The sequence below is a fragment of the Chenopodium quinoa genome, unplaced genomic scaffold (genome assembly GCF_001683475.1).
Source record: "Chenopodium quinoa cultivar QQ74 unplaced genomic scaffold, ASM168347v1, whole genome shotgun sequence".
NCBI lineage: Eukaryota > Viridiplantae > Streptophyta > Magnoliopsida > Caryophyllales > Amaranthaceae > Chenopodium > Chenopodium quinoa.
In genome coordinates, this window is record NW_018744704.1 from 434,397 (window position 1) to 454,495 (window position 20,099).

At 34.5% G+C, this 20,099-nt stretch overlaps 1 protein-coding gene across 1 annotated transcript; it reads right to left on the minus strand.

The window, feature by feature from the left end:
* Positions 1 to 521: 521 nt before the first annotated feature.
* LOC110702821 (lysine histidine transporter-like 2) lies at positions 522 to 3,784 on the minus strand. Its single transcript, XM_021880568.1, has 7 exons — positions 3,452 to 3,784; positions 2,208 to 2,591; positions 1,477 to 1,870; positions 1,285 to 1,390; positions 1,104 to 1,195; positions 946 to 1,014; positions 522 to 820 (listed from the first exon to the last, which is right to left on the minus strand). The coding sequence occupies exons 1-7, from the start codon at positions 3,622 to 3,624 to the stop codon at positions 722 to 724; spliced, it is 1,317 nt and encodes a 438-aa protein (XP_021736260.1). The 5' UTR covers positions 3,625 to 3,784; the 3' UTR covers positions 522 to 721.
* Between the last annotated feature and the right edge of the window lie 16,315 nt (positions 3,785 to 20,099).

A 20,099-nucleotide genomic window follows, 5' to 3' on the forward strand; every position in this document is an offset into this window, starting at 1 on the left:
GAATTGGTTAGAACCGGGTCCTAAAATTCGGAACCGGAATTGGAATTGGTTAAACCGGGTCCTAAATTTTAGGAATTGGAATTGGAACCAATGGGTACCGGTTCCGGTTCCGGGTACCCACTTATGTATGTAATTGTTAAAATATAATACAAATTATAATTCTTATTTTAGTTAGTATCATTATTAGTGTTTAATACTTATATTTATATATGCATTAAGCTATTTGTATTCATGTTAGGTATTAATAATACTTTTTTTATTGTACAAATTAGATACATTTAACATATTTTTATTATTTAAAGTTTATTTAATTTAGGATATATTGGGTAACCGGGTACCCAACCGGTTCCGGGTCCAAAAAGTTGAGAATTGGAATTGGAATTGGTTATAACCGGGTCCTTAATTTATTACCCGAAATTGGAACCACCGGGTCCAATCTCGGTTCCGAACCTGCCGGTTCCTAACCAGTTCCGGTTCCAATTCCGGGTACCCGGAATTTTTGCTCACCCCTAGTTATTATAACACCCATCATAATTCATGGTTTAATTAAACATATATAAGGTTTGTCTGTGCAAAAGAGTCTCAATAATCTAAACAAAAGTTCATAATAATATAGGTCATAATAGCAATCATAGGTGATCCGCTTAAAAAAATGATAGGATTGAAACCTATAATCATCCTATCATCACCCCAATCACTCCTCATAATAACGGTTGATTGATCAGGAGAAGAATTTGTAGCTACCACTTTGAACGACTATATCTCTTATAGCCCCTATAGGAGCTAAAATCGTCAACGACACACCAACAATGATGAATGCCTGCAATATAAGAAAAAAAGATAATAAATAAGAAAAAAAAAAAAAAAAAAAACATACGTTCATGAGTTTCATATTGAGAAAAAACATTTGTTGGATGTAAATGAATTTTAAAGTTGAAAACTTACCCAATTTAAGAGCCATGAGGCGCTGTATTTTTTTGGTTTGCATATTATTAACCATATTATGCAAGGAAGCTGCAATACAAATTAAATTTAACTAATATTAAGATATTTTATTCATTTATTTTCATTATTATAATATTAAAAATATGTATGACACTTACGTAAAATGAAGTTGGTGCAAAAGCAATTCCTCCCAACACACTTAGAAGAGAGCCAAAAAAGGGAAATGCTATAACTATGAACATAGTAATTCCTGTATGGAACAATATATTTTTAATATACTTTAAAAATATTTTTAAATTATAATAATTTAAGGTAAACAATTTTTATAAAACAACTCACCGACATAGGTAGAACGAGTCACAAGGCGAAGCATTCTACTAGGTTGGTATTTCAATTTCAACACCAAAAATGATTCGAGCATGTCAAAAACTGGCATTGCGAAAACCTAACAGTATGAGGATCGGAAAATATTAGTAATAATAATAATAAAAAATGTCAAACATTAAAATTGAAATAAAGAACTCAACTTACTTGATAGCTCCCAATAACATGTATGACAACAAATATATTGGCAATGGCGATAAGCCAAATAGGCTTCTCAAGGGAGATCATCAAATTATCATCAACAAATCTTCCAAACACTAGATAACCAACAAATGCCACAGGAAAATCACACAACCCTATAATTATATAAGCGAGTAGGGATCCTTTCCACATGGCTATTTTAGAAGGTTTATCCGGAGTTGAAGGAATTGTTGCTTGAATCTCCAACACTATGTTGTGCCCAGAAAAAGTAAATGCCACCGTCCCTAATCCACTCAAAAAACCAAATATATGTCCGGCACTAGTGGGATACCTACTCCCATAATTCGTGTCAGATTGTGTTCCTTTTATAGCCGAAGCTATCCATGCCATTGCTGAATAACTGAAGTGAAAATCACGACTTTCCCAAGTTAATAACCATATATACTAAAATTACCATTGTCCAAGCACAGATAAATTTAATGAAATTGTTCGTTCGGCCTCCAAGAAAATACAAAAGTGTTAATGGTTTGACTGTTCATTACTATTTTATCATTAATACTTAGTCAATTGCAAAAACTGTAACTTGAAACTTTAGAGTGTTTGGACATTTCAATAGCAACGTAAATCCATCGTAGTGTGTTGAATTCAAACATAACTCCACAAAACTTAATTAAATACCATGCTATTTGTTGTAATTGTTATAAGCTTTTTTTCTCTTATAAAGCATAAATACTTACCTAAGAGACATAATAGCTGCAGTTAAAGAGATGCCAACAATGGAGTTAAAGTTTGGTAAGTTGGATAGGAAGAATTGAACAGACGCGTACATCATGATAAAATACGTAAGTTTGATTGGCCTTCCGTTTGGCCAAACGATGTTATATATCTTCATCAATGAACTCCCTCCAGTAACCATATAAACGATGTCACATCCAGCTTGAACCATAAATTGTTGGGGAACAATGAGCCATAACCCGAGTTTTTCCCCAAATGTGTACTGTCCTAACTCGTGATATCGATCAAACCTTTTACCGGGCACGATCTCATGCATTTCAATCATTTGCCATAAGGTGTATAGTGTTATAAGCCATGACAATAATAATATTGTTACACCCGGACCCCTGAAATAAATTAATATGTCATATATTCCGCAGATTAAATGTACACATAACCTTATTATATAATTAAGGTGATATATTATTTTATTATTTAGTTATTTTCATGCAACTCAAATTAAACCACAAGAATTCCGCCAAATTTAAGAGTCAAAAGGAATAAAAAAAGTGCTCGTTAATTATATTTAGAACTCTAATACATATTCAATTTTCATAACTTCTGTAAAATTTTCATAATTAACTAAAGATACACAATATTACAAATACAAAAATACTTTAAATGCACACATTGAAACTAGATCTACTTGATGAATGACGATGCAACCATACATCTACATATACATAAATTTAAACTTACAGATCGCCACCGGGAACAACCAGATGATCCACAACTTCAGATCAAATCGCCTGGCGAGTTGTCGGATTGATTGAGCTAACAATTTACAACAAAATAAATGCAAAGGAACATAACTTCCTCATCATGCACTTCAATACTCTCAACTTCTGTTCCGTAACCAAATTAATTCGGACTACTATATTAATCAAATCTTTTCCCAAAGTTTTCATTGACTCGTTAATCAATTTTATAATCAGAACAAATACATGAAAAAATAAAAAAGATGATTATCAGGCAAAAAAAATTAGTTGTCTATTATTTTACCATTTTTCATGCAATTAATTGTACAATTATTCACCTAAAATCAATATCATCCGTGTTTCATTATCATGAGTATAAATTACTATACGGTACATTTATAACTAAATAACATGGAATAAATGTGAATTAAATTATAACAATCCCTCAAATTAATTTTTTTCTTAGAGATCAAAAATAAACATTAGCATAGTAATAAAAGTGTACATACCATCCAAGTTGAGACATAGCGTATGGTAAACCGAGAATGCCAGCACCAACCATACCAGTCACATTGTGAATTGCAGCGTACCACCATTTTGCCTCACGCTTCGACGTAACCGGAAGCCAATCGTTAAGGCTGTTGTCACTGCCACCATTTTCCTTCTTCACTACTGTCTCCATGATTTCTCTGCTCTCTAATATTTATTTTATTTTTATTTTTTTAATGTTTTTGACTATAATTTTCAGAATTTGTGCGCAAAGAGTTTGTTTCTTTGCCACTCTAGGACAACTTTATTGTGTGAGTTGATGGTATTTATAATTATTTTTGGATAGATACTGTTGATTTCTTTCCATTTAGAAAAATAAAAAATATTATAATAATTATTAATGAATTATAGTAATAACCATAATAGTAGACGTTACACTAATACTCTTGAGTCATGGTTTAATGACTAGGGGTGGGAGTGTGAATTTAAAAAAGCTATTTTAAAAGTTTTGCTAAAAAAGCAAATAAATGCACGGAATACTTCAGTGATTTTTGGATATTATCATGTGAATATGTTGACTTTGACTTACCAACTTGTTTTTCTACTGTACATTTTTCTGCTGTACTATTTTGTTGGGATTTTTTTTAATAACCTTTTTTTGTTAAGTCAAAAGATATTAAACCTGCATATTTTCTACCTATACATCACGGAGTACAAAATTAAATGTTTGGTTAATTTATTGGTTAAAATAACGGTAGTTTGTTTAATTTAAACCGCATTTTAATTGAACAAATAAAGGGAGTGTGGTTGTACCAAGCTCTAAGTACAAATGGTTGTATAATAATAATTGCACTAATATTTGTGTTAAAGTTTAAAATTTTTAACCATCAATTCTCATTATTCTTTATGAAATAATGATTTTGTTGGATTCGTCTCATGACATATTTATTATTAATATCTACTACATTTTTATTTTTATGCGTATAAAAAATATATATATATATATAGATTCTGAAAAGTTAATTGGAGCAAAAATATAGGGACGAAGGATGTACTCAATTGATTGTAAAATTGTAATTAAAATTGTAAATATATATATATATATAGGGACGAAGGATGTACTCAATTGGAGCAAAAATATAGGGACGAAGGATTTCGCCAAGTGTCGTGCCACGTAAGCAATCACTATTTATTCATATGACACGTAGGATAAAAATGTTAGATAGATTTAGATAGATTTTGTTAGATAAAAAAAATTAGTTTAGAGTATTATTTTCAATAAAGGATAGATTTTTAGGATGAAATTGCTGGTTTAGAGTTTTATTTTCGACAAAATACCAATATTTTACATGTACAAATTAAATATAACCCTATTAAAAAAAAATTGTAACTTTCAATAATTATTATCTTAATACTTTAGTATTTTTAATTATATCTTAATGTTCGTGCTAAAGAGTACTCCAAAATAAAACAATTTATGAGCAGTAGTACTATATTTTTTATTTTATAAGTATGATTGTCAAGTGATTATTAATTCATGAGTATAAAATTCAAATAACGTTCATAGAATTTTTCTCATAATAAGTGTATATTTCTGTAATATGTATTGCGCTTGATTAGGGGATTTTTACCCCGCCATGTGGACCAATCAAGACCCTCCACTTGTCATCCACGTGGACCAACCAGAGTCCGTCACGTGTCACTAAGTGAAAAGTCCAAATTGGACCATTCAAAACACGACACATGGAAGACAGATTGCCAACTTGGAATGGCAGCCTTCAAAGGCCCAAACTCCAAAGAAGCCTAATCAACCCTAGGTTTCCATAACCTAGGACTGGGCACGCACTTCGAGACCCTATAAAAGGGAGATGTTCCCCTTAGGGAACGACATTCACAAACATTCAGTGAGAGCATTAATTACATAATTAAACACACTTGAGAGTTTAAACTCGGATATTGAGGCTGTTTGCTATAGCCGGATGATCCATCCTCTCCTAAGAGGAACCTGATCCCATTTACATTCCGCACTTGTACCAGAATTCATAATATACCTCAATACACTTATAAGCACTTATTTTACCCAAACATGCAAATCATACTACGGAGCACATTACATGATAAAACTAGATTAATCATTAAAGTACAAATCTTCTTTTCTTCATGTAATCTTCAAGACTTGAATCCTCCTTGAATACGTCCATTATAAGCAATGTATTTTTCTTCGAATTTCTTCGAAAGGCCTCCATGCTCCAAGTCTTGGAATCAACTCAACTACTGCACATGTAACATGGTTAATATACAATAAAGAGTATATGACTGCTTTTCAGCATAGCAATCGAGGAAACAGTTCCTACTGGTTTCCCACCAGTACATGGAACAATTTATATCCAACCATTTCCTGCATATAGACAAGTTAGTTAAATGAATACCACAAATAAGTAATAACTTGTCTAGAGAAACAGTGTTCAATTCCAGCTGGTTTCCAACCAACTATTTGCAATACTGATTGTAACCTGTTTCCCGTAACTGTTTGTCATCACTCAAAACCTAAGGGACTCAACAACAATACTAACAACATTACAAAACAACAACAATAATGGTAATAATACCAATAACAACAACAATAATAACAATATTACTAACAACGATAATAATAATAACAACAATAATTATAATAATAGTAATATTGCCACTAATAATAATAACCTTAGGTAAAATTACTAATAATAGTAATTTTAATCGGTTATTTAAAAAATATTAATCACAAAAAAAAAATATTATGCGCGAACAAAAAAAACATCACGAGAAAATAATATTAACAAAAGAAAAACAAAAAGAAAACGAAAAAAAAAACAAATAATAAAAATAACGAGACAAAAGAAAAATAAAAACAAAAAGGGAAAAAAACAAAAAAAAAAAAAATTGGAAAAAGGGACATCCGCCTGAAATTTTACATCCGCCTGAAATTTCTGGATGTTCCATGGGACATTCGAAAATTTCAGGCGGATATCCCTTTTTCCAGTTTTTTTTTTCCATGCACCTGCTCGCCGCCACGACCGCCGTAGGTCAACCTGATTCGCCGCATTTCCGTCATTACTTGCCTCCTTCGATTGGTTGTTGGATTGGTGTTGGTTGTTTTATTAAAAAATTTCTGTTCAGATTGCTTTTTTTTTCACAAAAATCAGTTTTTTAAATTTTAAAAGTTGTTGAGAGATTTTCAAATTTTAGAGAGATAAAATTTTAGAGAGAAGTACGTAAAATGTGTTATACGTGTCATGAGTGATTGTCGTGAGTATTTATATATTAGGGGCAAAAATGGAATTTCAAGAAAGTTTTGGAAGCGTCACCTCGTAATTTACGAACGACGTTTAACAACACCCATACACTTTTACGTTTTTTTTCCTTCGAATAGAACCTCCAAATTTTAATTACTCATCATATATTAGATTGTCACAATAAAGTTTTAGATAGCAACTACAAGAGGGGGAGTGAATTGTAATATAGGTAAAGTAGTAGACATTTTGCGGAAATTAAACGATGTAAAACAATAGAGAGAGATGATATGGGCTTTTCTGAATTTCCACTATGTAAATCAAACTCTTTTACAAGTGAATAATAAATCCTGACTAAGTTCCACAAAAACGGAATTTATTCCCAACTCTCTCAGAAGTTTCGACTCTGAAACTTCCTTTACCTCACAAGTTACAACTCTCACAAATGCGCCAAGATCCCAATTACAATAAGTAATACAAGACCTAATGTACTAGAGAATATAAGAAGTAATTTGGAACTCTTCATGCTAGTATATATTTTGCTCACTGGAATATTTATGCTCAAGAATTCTGCTTTGCTGAGATCGATTGCATGAGTATTTATAGAGTGCAAGCTTAGTCATTAACTTCCCACCATAAGCACGTACACATGCCATCACTCCCACTAACACATGCTAACATGTTGTGGAGTGAACGTGATAAGTGGTGATCATGGGAAGTCTCCTAAGCTTGCTCACCAATCCACAATAATCTCAACAAACTCCTAATATTTAGGAGTGAAAAACCGGATGAAAGAGTATGATAAAAACGATTATTTGACTTATTCAAAAAGATAGTTTGTTTAAGAGATATTTTATAAATTACTTTATTTAAAGACAATAATTTAAAGTAGATATTTTTGTTAAAAAGATAATAACTAAATTAGATTAATTTATTCATTAAAACGATAGACAATTAAAAAGATAATAAATTAATTTGATTAATTTATTTATTAAAATATAAAATATCCTTTTTACTATTAAACAATCTTTTTAAAACAGTGTTTATCATATTCCTTCAAAACTAATTCCAATTGAACATTATTTATTTTTAACCTTAATAATAACGTGCCTCACTGAATTCCAAACCAACTTATATTCCAAGTACTTATAAACCAACTTATATTCCAAGTACTTACAAATAATCTAGAATGTGATTTTGATCGTTGTACTTGCGTGAACGCTACTCCGCATTCCTGTGTTCCTACTCTGAAACGATCCTTGTTGCATGAACCTTTCATTTACCATAGACTTAAAATACACATTTGTCGAGTTTGTCAGTTTGTTCATCAAAACCATAAGGGTCAACAATATTCCCCTTTTTTGATATGACAAACACTAACAAACTTAGGTAAATAAATATCGTCCAAGCATGCAAATGAAAACTTTAAGAACAGAAAATTAAAACAAGCATAAACAAAATACTATAAAAATAAACTAAAAGACTTAAACATACGAAATTAAAAAATAGAGAACTTGAACTCTTAGCAAAACAATCAAAAATATACCTCATGCTTGTTTAGCCTGGCAATACTTTGAGCCTCCATGAAGTTTGTCCTTTTCCCCCTTTTGGCATTATCAAAAGAACTAAAGAACAGTTTGCTACACTCCCACTACGCTACGCAGGAGGTAATAAGCTCAAATATAGCAAAGTAAAGGCAAGTTATATACCAAGCAAGTAACATCATGCATATCATCAAGAATTAATCCTAATGAGCCAAGTTCCATAATAAAATAGAAAGTGAAAAATATGCAACAGAATACCAGAAATCAAATATTACAAACCAAAGAAAATAAAGTTGTTCAAAGTTTTCAAATAGCAATCAAACGGATGGTTTATGGGGCAGGGTTTTCAGGTGGATCTTCCTTCTCCTCCACTTCCTCAAAAGCAACCTTTTGGATGGTCTCAAGGATTTCCTTGTGAATCTCAGCAATCCTTGCTTCAGTGGCTGTTATACGATTGTCCTGTGTCTCAATCATGGTGTTCACATGCTCTTGAATTCGACCCCCAACAGTTGTTATCATGTGTGCCATCTTATCCAGTCTTGCCATCACAGTGGATGATAGTTTTGCAAGGTCTGCCTTCACCTGTTGAACATCAGAAATAGGAGCACTTGTTCCACTGAAAGCAGCAAAACCAAAGGGCTTTGAAGGTGGAGAGACTGGGTAGGAGTAGGCTGTTTAGGAGGTGTTTGGGTGGGAACAGAGGAAGGTTCCGATTCAAAAGGAACATGAGCTGCAGGAAAATCAGGGTCAATGTGTTCAGAGGAACTAGCATCCTCTATATGAATAGGCTCAGAAGGAAAAGAAGGGGCAGGGAATTTTGCTTTGGAAAATAATCTTGCACTCTTTCTTGTTCCCTTCCTAACAACAGGAGAAGGGGTGTACTCTCTTTCACTCTAAGTGTCCTCACTGCTATCTTCTTCCCCTTCAGATTTTGTTTCCTCCCTCTTTTCTTCCCCCTCAGGTTGTGTTTCCTCCCTCTCTTCTTTCTCACTGCTTGTGGAGTGCATATCTCCCTTCGTCTCACAATCAAATTGAATTCTTTTTCCTTTAATAGTAGTCGAACATGCAACACCATTATAATCAAAAGTTCCATTGAAGTCAAATAAAAGTTTAGGGTACACAGGGGATATAGAACATTTGTGGAACAAGTAAACCCAGTTTTGACATTCAATTAAATCAAGAAATTCGGAAAACTTACATTCAACACACCAATCGTAATTGATGTGATATCCCAGGGAGTAATTCCATTTTTGACAAGTGGTTTCCTTTCGTCTTTTCTAATCTCCACCCTTTTTGGTGGTTGCCTTCCTCTTCGGCGGTGTAGGAGGGTGGATGACTGAGATCGGAAGTGGTTCCGGTGACTCCTTCTCCATTGGTGCCGATCGTGGTTTGCGAGTGGAAGAGGATTTTGGTTGTGTGATGAGGTTTGTCTTCATTGTTAAGGAAAGAATGAAGAAGATGGATGGGTTATGGAGGAGAGAGATTACGGGTGTGGTTTATGGAGGTGAAGTGACGGTTGTAGGTGGAGTATTGTAGAGGAGAAAGAAAAGGTGAATTGGAAAGGGTAATTGTGAATGGGGTAAGTAGTGGGTATAACGACGGTTAATTATGGGAGGTTTAATTTGATTGCAATTGAAATATTTGAACCAAAAGATAAAAATAAAAATAAAGGGATAAAATAAAAAATAAAAATAAAAAGAAAAGAAAAAGATAAGTTGAGTTATGCTCTCCTTATCTTACGGTTAACAAAATAACAAACAAAAGAAATCTTTTTGTGATTTTATAATTTTTGATAAGAATGAACAAAGATAAAGATATAAAAATAAAGATAAAAAAATAAAATATAAAAATTAAAAATATTTCGAAAATTACGTGAGGTAATTTTCTTGAGTTGATTACAGAGAGATTTACATAGGTAGGAATAGGAACTTGAAACAACATGGCTCATTAATAATAATGTATTGACAATATACATAAGTGACTTATTTAATACTTTCACAGACCTTCCCCTTAGATAATTTGAACTGTGTTATGCACACAAGGGTGAGCATAGCAATGTTCATTGTAATGGACGTACCTTAAGGGGTTCAACGACAAAAGTCATTTCTGCCGTAGCATTCCCAGTTCTAAACGCATCTTCTCAAATTTGTCTCTGCTTAATGGCTTAGGTAGATATCAACAATTTGACATTCAGTAGAGATAAAATCTAATCTTATTAAGCCTATTTCAACATTATCCTTTAAAAAATGATGTCGTACATGAATATGCTTAACCTTAGAATGATGGACTGGATCCTTAGAAATATACAAATTGCACTTGTATTGTCACAATTAATGGGAACACTGTCCAGAATTATGCCAAAATCATGCAACTGTTGCTTTATCCACAATAATTGGGAACAACATGCAGCAGCAGCTACATATTCCGCTTCAGCAGTGGATAGAGCGACAGTGTTTTGTTTCTTGGAACTCCAAGAAACCATGCAAGATCCTAAAAAATGAACCATATCAATGTGCTCTTGCGATTCACGAGATCTCCAGCATAATCAGCATCAGCATACCCTCTTAAATCGAAAGTATCACTTTTAGGATAAAACAGACATATATCTTCCGTCCCTTTTAAATATCTTAAAATTCTCTTGACGGCAGTGAGATGCGATTCCTTAGGATCAGATTGGAATCTTGCACATAGACCTACACTAAACGAAATGTCAGGTTTACTTGCAGTCAAATATAGCAAAAAAACCAATCATACCTCTGTATTTTGTTTGATCCACACAAATTCCTTGGGATTTTCGTCCAAACTTGTAGTTGTTCCCATGGGAGTGTGGTTGATCTTTGTGTTTTCCATATTATATTTTTTCAAAAAGTTCCTTCACGTACTTCTGCTGATGAATCATTATTCCTTCATCAATTTGTTTGATTTGGAGCCCAAGGAAGAAGTTGAGCTCCCTCATTATGCTCATCTCAAACTCACTTCTCATTAAGTTAGCAAAATACTTACACAAAGATTCGTTAGTTGCACCAAAAATAATGTCATCTATCAACGTATATTTGTACAACTAATAAATCAGTTCCTTTAGATTTTAGAAATAAAGTTTTTTCAACTTTTCCTCTTTTGAAATCATTATCTAAAAGAAACTTTGATAATCTTTCATATCATGCCCTAGGGGCTTATTTCAATCCATAAAGTTCTTTATCAAGCTTAAAGACATGGTTTGGAAAATTTGGATTTTCAAATCCAGGGGGTTGTTCGACATAGACGTTTTCTTTGAGTAAACCATTTTAAAAAGCACATTTAACGTCCATTTGATAAAGTTTAAAACCCATGAATGCAGCAAATGCGTTTAAAATGCGAATAACCTCTTATCTAGCTACAGGAGCAAAAGTCTCCTCAAAATCGATACCTTCCTGTTGGTTGTATCCTTTGACAACCAATCTTGCGTTGTTCCTTACAATTGTGTCGTGCTCATCCAGCTTATTCCTGTATACCCATTTAAGACTAATAACTTTTTGATTAGTTGGTTTGGGTTCAAGACGCCATACCTTGTTTCTTTCGAATTCATTGAGTTCCTCTTGCATGGCAACTATCCAGTCAGCAGCTTCCAAGGCTTCCTTGTGATTACGAGGTTCGATTATTGACAAGAATGCGTTGAAGGCATAGAAGTTCCTTAGTTGGGATTTCGTCTAAGTTTCTTGCTCAAGTCACTTATGATTTTATCCAGGGGGTGTGACTTTTGATGCTTCCACGGTTTTGGTTGGAATGTTTGAGCAGGGATAAGATTGTTTGTATCTTCTGTTGCTTCTTCTTCCATTGCTTCATTTGTTTCATCATGTTGTTCTTCTGCATTCTCTTCTGCTTGAGGATTGGGAACAGGAACTTCATTATTGATAAGAACTTCATTGTTTTCAGCAAGTTCTTGTTCACCATTTTCTGCAACTCGTGTAGGCTGCCTTCTGGGAATTATTTCAACATCTTGGTCCGTCAAACGAATGACACCAATTTGAAAATCTCCATTTTTATAGTCCTGTATACAATTATAAATGTTAGATTCATCAAAAATGACATGTATACTTTCTTCTACACACATAGTTCTCTTATTATATACACTATAAGCTTTGCTATTAGATGCATATCCTAAAAGGACTGCTTCATCACTTCTCTCATCAAATTTTCCAATGTTTCTTTTATCATTATTGTGAACAAAGCATTTGCATCCAAAAGCTCTTAAGTGAGCAATATTAGGCTTTTTTCCTTTCAGAAATTCGTAGGGAGTCTTGTTCACCATATAGGTCTAAGCATGGCCCTGTTAATTATATAGCATGCAGCATTGACAACTTCTGCCCAAAAATTCCTTGGGAGCCCACTTGCTATAAGCATTGTCCTTGCCATATCTTCCAAGGTTCTGTTTTTCCTCTCAACAACGCCGTTTTGTTGAGGTGTTCTGGGAGCAGAAAAGTTATGACTTATTCCGTGTTCCCTGCATAAATCATCAAACTTGGAATTTTTGAATTTCGAGCCATGATCAGATCTTATGTGAATTAGTTGATGACCTAATTATTGTTGAGCTCTATTTATGAAGGTCACAAACATATCAAAAGTTTCATCTTTACTATGCAAAAATATGACCCACGTAAATCTAGAGTAGTCATCTACTAAGACCAAAACATACTTTTTTCCGCTTCTACTTTGAATTCTCATGGGGCCACACCAATCCATGTAGATAAGCTCCAATGGTTTTGTGGTGCTTACTATTTTCTTAGATTTAAAAGATGATCGAACTTGCTTTCCTTTTATACAGGCTTCACAAACTTTGTCATTTAGGAACTTGATAGAAGGAAGTCCAATTACCAAGTCCTTTGACCTTAGTTTGTCAAGTAGTGAAAGGCTATCATGTCTAAAACGTATATGCCATAGAAGTGGATCATCCTCAATAACAGTTAAACAAGTCAAGTTGTTCCTCGGAACCGTATTTAGGTCCATAGTGTACATGTTCCCTTTACGAGTTCCTTCCAAAATGATTTTCCCAGTGTCATTGTTGATGATTCTGCATTTTTCGAAAGAAAAACTTACAAAGTTTCCTTTGTCTCAAAATTGAGAAATACTGAGTAGACTATGTTTCAAACCCTCGACTAAGAATACGTTATCAGTTGCATAGGATCTTGACCTTCCAACTTTGCTTATGGCAACAATTTTTCCTTTCTTATTATCACCAAAGGTCACCGTTCCCCCTGTATAAGCCGTCAGTGAGAGAAATCTTGATTCATCTCCTCTCATATGCTTGGAACAACCGCTATCGAGGTACCGCTGGTTGTTCCCCCTCACTACGACCTGCAAAAGAAATTAAGGGTTAGTAGCAGGAACCCTTTTTTCATGGGTTCTTGTGTTGACATAGTTGAATCTAATTTCTTCTGCCTAACATAATTCATATTTTTATTGTACTGGTTAGCCTTTTTAGTACAATCTTCACTGCGGTGTTCCTTTTTACCACAAAACGAACATACAGTCTCACTAGGCAGATCCACGTACTTCTTTTTCTTAGTATTGGAATTCTTTTTGTGGATATAGCCTAGACCTTTTGTTCTTTTTGTTTGAGCTTCTTGTACCCACTTAGGAACACCCATACTTACAGCACTTCTTCTTCTTCTTGCATTTTCTAAATCTTTTTCTAGTTTCTCATTTTTATCATTAGTATCCTTTAACTCGTTCTTAATGTGTTCTAACTCAGTATTGAACATGATTAAAGGAACTTTGGTGGACTTACAAGAATCAAAATTGGTGCACATCATTTTATATTGAGTCAATTCAACATTCAACATTATGTCCTCACTCTTGACTCTCTCAAGAGATTCTTGTAACATGATTTTTTATCCAATAATTCAAGAATATACCTTGTACGTCATTTCTTGAGTTATTTAAATATTCGACATGATCTCTACATATTCCAGTGGCCTTTTCGGCTTGCCTTAGCTTTTGCCATAATTCTTTATAGTTATCCAAGGTTTCTAATAATAAAGAGATTAATTTTTTCCTTTGAAAGTTATTTCAAATAACTAGGTTGAATGCTTACCTCATCATCATGCTTCACCATTAGACAGAGATTGGAAACTTTTTTATTAGTGTGTTCATGTTCCTCTTCTTCGCAACTCGAGTCTCCCCAAGTGCAACTCATAGCTTTCCTAAAATTGGTTTTAGAAAAGTTAGGTTTTACATTTTTGTTTTGATCAATTTCTTTACCTTTGCTTTTCTCAAATTTCCATAAAGGACACTCCTTGATAAAGTGATTTGTGCTACCACACTTGTGACAAGAAGAGTCTCTTGAGTCTTGATTTTTCTTGCTGTATGCTTTCTTCTTATCTGTAAATTTGTTGTTTTGGTAAAACTTCTTCGGTCTTCTCACCAACATAGCAGCTTCTTCTTCATCGATATCGAACTTTTCCTCGGATTCTTTATCAGCTCTTAAAGCTAGTCCTTGACTCTTGACAGTTTCTTGAGTTCTATTGTTCATTTGAATCTCATGGGTATTAGGGAACTCGTAAGCTATTCAAGGTTGAACTTAGTGAAATCCTTGGATTCCTGAACCGCTGCCACCTTGGCTCTCCATCTCTCATTCTCTGGAAGACTCCTTAACACCTTACGAACCTGTTCATCTATGGGAATAATCTTACCAAGACATGTTAGTTCGTTAGTAATATTTTTGAATCTAGTAAACATATCTTTAATTAATTCTTTATTACCCATTTCGAAACGTTCATATTGTGATAATAGAATGTCAATTTTAGAACGTTTAACATTAGAGGTTCCTTCGTGTGTTACTTCTAGTAATCCAAGATTTCTTTGGCAGTCTTGCACCCTTTAACACGTGTGTGTTCATCAGGGCCAAGTCCCCATATGAAATATTTTTTGGCTGTAGCATTTAATTCAAGTTTTTCGAAATCAGACTTCATATTCATCTAAAGGCTTAGGGATTACCTCGTTATTAGCATTTGCCTTAGTAGCTCCGTAATCTCCTAATTGAATAACTCTCCATACTTGATAATTCTCTAGGCGAAGATCTCCATCTTGTCCTTCCAATACGAGTAGTACTTACCATTAAAGTATGGAGGCCTTTGAATTGACGAACTTCCAAATTATCGTTCCTCTTTGTATGCCATCCTCCAGGAACTTGCTCAATAGGGTTGCCTGATATTTCTGAGTTCTTGCTCTGATACCAACTGAAGTTCTAGATAGCAACTATAAGAGGGGTGAATTGTAGTAGACTTTTTGCGAAAATTAAACGATGTAAAACAATAGAGAGAGATGATATGGGCTTTTCTGAATTTCCACTATGTAAATCAAACTCTTTTACAAGTGAATAATAAACCCGGACTAAGTTCCACAAGAACGGAACTTATTCCCAACTCTCTCAGAAGTTTCGACTCTAGAACTTCCTTTATCTCATAAGTTACAACTCTCACAAATACCCAAGATCCCAATTACAATAAGTAATACAAGACCCAGTACTAGAGAATATAAGAAGTAATTTGGAACTCTCTTCACGCTATTATATATTTTGCTCACTGGAATATTTGTACTCAAGAATTCTGCTTTGCTGAGATCGATTGCATGAGTATTTATAGAGTGCAAGCTTAGTTATTAACTTTCCACCATAAGCACGTACACATGCCATCACTCCCACTAACACATGCTAACATGTTGTGGAGTGAACGGGACAAGTGGTGATCATGGGAAGTCTCCTGAGGTTGCTCACTAATCCACAATGATCTCAACAAACTCCTAATATTTAGCAGTGAAAAACCGGATGGAAGAGTATGATAAAAACGGTTATTTGACTTATTCAAAAAGATAGTTTGTTTAAGAGATATTTTATAAATTACTTTATTTAAATACAATAATTTAAAGTAGATATTTTTGTTAAAAAGATAATAACTAAATTAGATTAATTTATTCATTAAAACAATAGACAATTAAAAAGATAATAAATTAATTTGATTAATTTATTTATTAAAATATAAAATATCCTTTTTACTATTAAACAATCTTTTTAAAACAGTGTTTATCATATTCCTTCAAAACTAATTTCAATTGAACGTTATTTATTTAAACCTTAATAATAACGTGCCTCACTGAGTTCCAAACCAACTTATATTCCAAGTACCTACAAATAATCTAGAGTGTGATTTTGATCGTTGTACTTGCATGAATGCTACTCCGCATTCCTGAATTTGTGTTCCTACTCCCGAACGATCCTTGTTGCATGAACCTTTCGTTTAACAAAGACTTAAAACACACGTTAGTTGTTAGGTTTTCTTAACAGCAATTACAACATGTAAATACTTAAACAATTGTGGGAACAAACCTAAACATGTACAATAATCAAATCATACATAATTCCAATACTACTTAAAGTATTACAAGCAAAGCAATGTTAAATCAATGAATTACAGAAATTCAAATGACAAATCCTAATGTGAAAGATTACAAACTTGCCTCACTTCTAAGCCTTTTCAACGAACATGAATACGAGAATACCGGTGACCACTTGAGTCTCAAACCTTGATATAATGTCTTATGCATGTATACACTTTCCTAAAGAGATTAATTTCCCCGACAACGGTGCTTGGGTTAAACCGGAAATTCTCTTTGAGATACAAAAGACACTCAATCCGTTCTTAGCACAAAGAAACGAATAAGGATGATTAATTCACAAAGGAAGGCTAAATTTCAAGAGGTTAATCTTTCAATAGTTTGCAAGAAGATTGAAAGAGAATAGGAGAATTATTTTATGGAGAGGATGAACAAAATGCTCTGAATATTTTTTCTGTTCTTCTATATCACTTTCGTATTCACGAAAATCCCTTTTATATGAGGGTCAACCGTCAGCAAATAACCGCAAAACTGGCTAATGGCGCGGGCGCGACAAACAAGGCGCGGACGCGCCACAACGAGGAGCGGGCGCTCCTCACTTTGGCGCGGGCGCGCCTCACTAAGGAGCGGGCGCTCCTCTTTCAGGAGCGGGCACTCCTACCCAGAATATGCGTTTGAGGAAATTTTCCAGTGAGGGGCGCGGTTTGTGCGCGACCAGTGGCGCGGGCGCACCACCAGGCAGCGCGGGCGCGCCAAAACTTGAGCGGTTGCGCCTCTCACTTTCATCTTCCATGCTGAAATCCAGAGAGGTACGTGGTTTAGGCGCGCTCTCATCGCGGCCGCGCCTACCAGGTGCGGTCGCGCTTTACATGGGCGCGAGCGCGCACCATACAACACTCTAAATTATCTAACAATCCTCCCCCATTTAGAGTGTTTCTTTAAACATTCTCCACTTCCATCTATTTAGCTACATCTCATGCATCAATGCTAATATCCCTACAGATTGAATTAACACCTAGTACAACACACTTAACGATGATCATATCCCATGATTTCCATATGGATTGAATCACACGGATATATCCAATCATTCGAAGGTGAAGTACACACAAGACAAATCGAATTAATCATCACTTGACACTTTTAAACAGCCATGTGTCCATATCTTTCATAACTTCATCAAAGTCTATATGTCCATCTATACTTCTTGAAGCGGCTAAACTTCGAACCTATATAGGTAGGTTCTCATATACGTAAAAGTGCCCTTGTGACAAGACACTTACATTTAGAGCTTCTCAGCTCTAAACCTTTGAGGACTTTAGTAGACGCTACCTTTCACATCACAAGTATCATAGCAATATGGGTCACAAACATTGCTAACAAACAACAAAAATGTAATTCAACCACATTGAATCTAAGACTTGATGTTTCTTCAAGCGTTAGATTGGGTTTCACAAATTCGCGTTTTTGGACATAAACCCATTCCATTCATAGCAAATATGATGGAATTCCTTGGCATTGCTTTTGTAAAGCAATCCGCCAAATTCAACTTAGTTGGAACATAGTCAAGACTTATGACCCCATCATTGATAAGCTGTTTCACTAGGCCATGCCTCAGTGAAATATGCCGAGACTTACCATTATACACTTGACTATAGGCCTTTATCAATGCCGAATTAGAATCACAATGGATTGCCACCGGTGGCATTGGCTTTGACAATAAAGGCAATTCTATCATGAGATTCCTCAACCACTCAGCTTCCTTAGTAGGTGAAGCAAGAGCAATAAACTCTGCTGCCTAGTGGAATCTGCAATGCAAGTTTGTTTCTTGGAAGACCATGAAATGGCACCTCCCCCAAACATGAATACCCAACCACTAACAGAAGAGTCATCCTCTTTGTAAGTGATCCAACTTGCATCAGAATATCCTTCTAAAATCGAAGGAAATCCACTATAAGATAAACCATAGTCTAACGTACCTTTAAGGTACCTCAAGACCCTTCGAATTGCAAACCAATGCTGTACACCCGGGTTACTAGTAAATCTACTAAGTTTCCCAACAGCTAATGCAATATCCGGTCTAGTACTAGTCATAGCATACATTAAGGATCCAATTATCCTTGAATATTCCAATTGGGGAACCGTTTTCCCTGAATTCTTAACCAATTTCACATTAGGATCCATGGGGGTGTTCACGGGACACTTATCAAACATATTAAACCGTTTGATCATTTTCTCAATATAATGAGATTGACTTAAAATAAGTCTATCATTGTCCCTAATAATCTTGATGCCTAAGATGACACCCGCCTCCCCCAAATCCTTCATCTGAAAAGATGAGGATAAGAATTCCTTGGTCAATTCTACTTGTTGTAGATTTGTACCAAAGATAAGCATATCATCAACATATAGACAAATGATGACACCATGACCTTTGTCATAAAATTTGCTATATATACACTTATCTGCTTGATTCACTTTGAATCCAAAGGACAAAATTGTGTCATCAAATTTTCGATGCCACTGCTTAGGTGCTTGTTTAAGTCCATATAATGACTTAACCAATTTACACACCTTATTCTCTTGTCCCTCCAAAACAAACCCTTCGAGTTGTTTCATATACATTTCTTCCTCTAGATCACCATAAAGGAATGTCGTCTTAACATCCATTTGATGAATCACTAGATTATATGCCGAAGCCATTGCAATCAATAACCTTATAGAGGTAATTCTTGCAACCGGTGCATAGGTATCGAAATATTCAACACCATGCTTTTGCCAAAGCCTTGGATAACCAATCTGGCTTTAAATTTCACTATGGAGCCATTCGGTCTCCTTTTCCTAGTGAAAATCCACTTGCAACCAAGAGGTTTGCAACCGGGAGATAAACCCTCTAAGACCCAGGTATTATTACCCATGATGGAATCCATCTCATCATTTATAGCTTTCTTCCAAAATGCTCTATCTTGAGAACATATGGCATCGCTATAACACTTTGGTTCACTATCCACATTAAAACAATATGGAATAGTTGAACTAAGGACATCCCTAGACCCTTCGACTAAATAAATTATAAAGTCATCCAGAGGGTTCCTAGGTTTTCTTTCCCTAGCACTTCTCCTAACTCGAGGAGTTTCAACATTCTCATTATCAAATGTTTTTTCATGAGATTCAAGTTGATCATTCAACTCTACTATCTCCCTATCATTGGCACTGATTTGTAGATCTTTTGGTCTACTCATTGATGAAAATCGTTTTTCATCAAATATTGCATCTCTTGACTCAATAACTGAATGAATCGATATATAGTCATTTTGTTTTATTACATACAACCTATAGGTTTTGCTATGCTCAACATAACCTATAAAAATGCAATCCAAGCCCCTTTCATCGAGCTTTCTTTTCTTGTTGCCAGGCACTCTTACGATTGCCCTACAACCCCAAACCTTGAGATACTTCAAGTTTGGCTTTCTTTTGTACCGTAG

Bases quoted from the DNA above. Each gene is read 5' to 3' on its own strand.
- LOC110702821 (XM_021880568.1), bottom strand. From the start codon at position 3,624: ATGGAGACAGTAGTGAAGAAGGAAAATGGTGGCAGTGACAACAGCCTT. The intron at 1,391-1,476 runs GTAAGTTGAGTT...TCATACTGTTAG, and splicing joins ATGTTATTGGGAGCTATCAA to GTTTTCGCAATGCCAGTTTT. The intron at 1,015-1,103 runs GTAAGTGTCATA...TTTGTATTGCAG, and splicing joins TTGCACCAACTTCATTTTAC to CTTCCTTGCATAATATGGTT.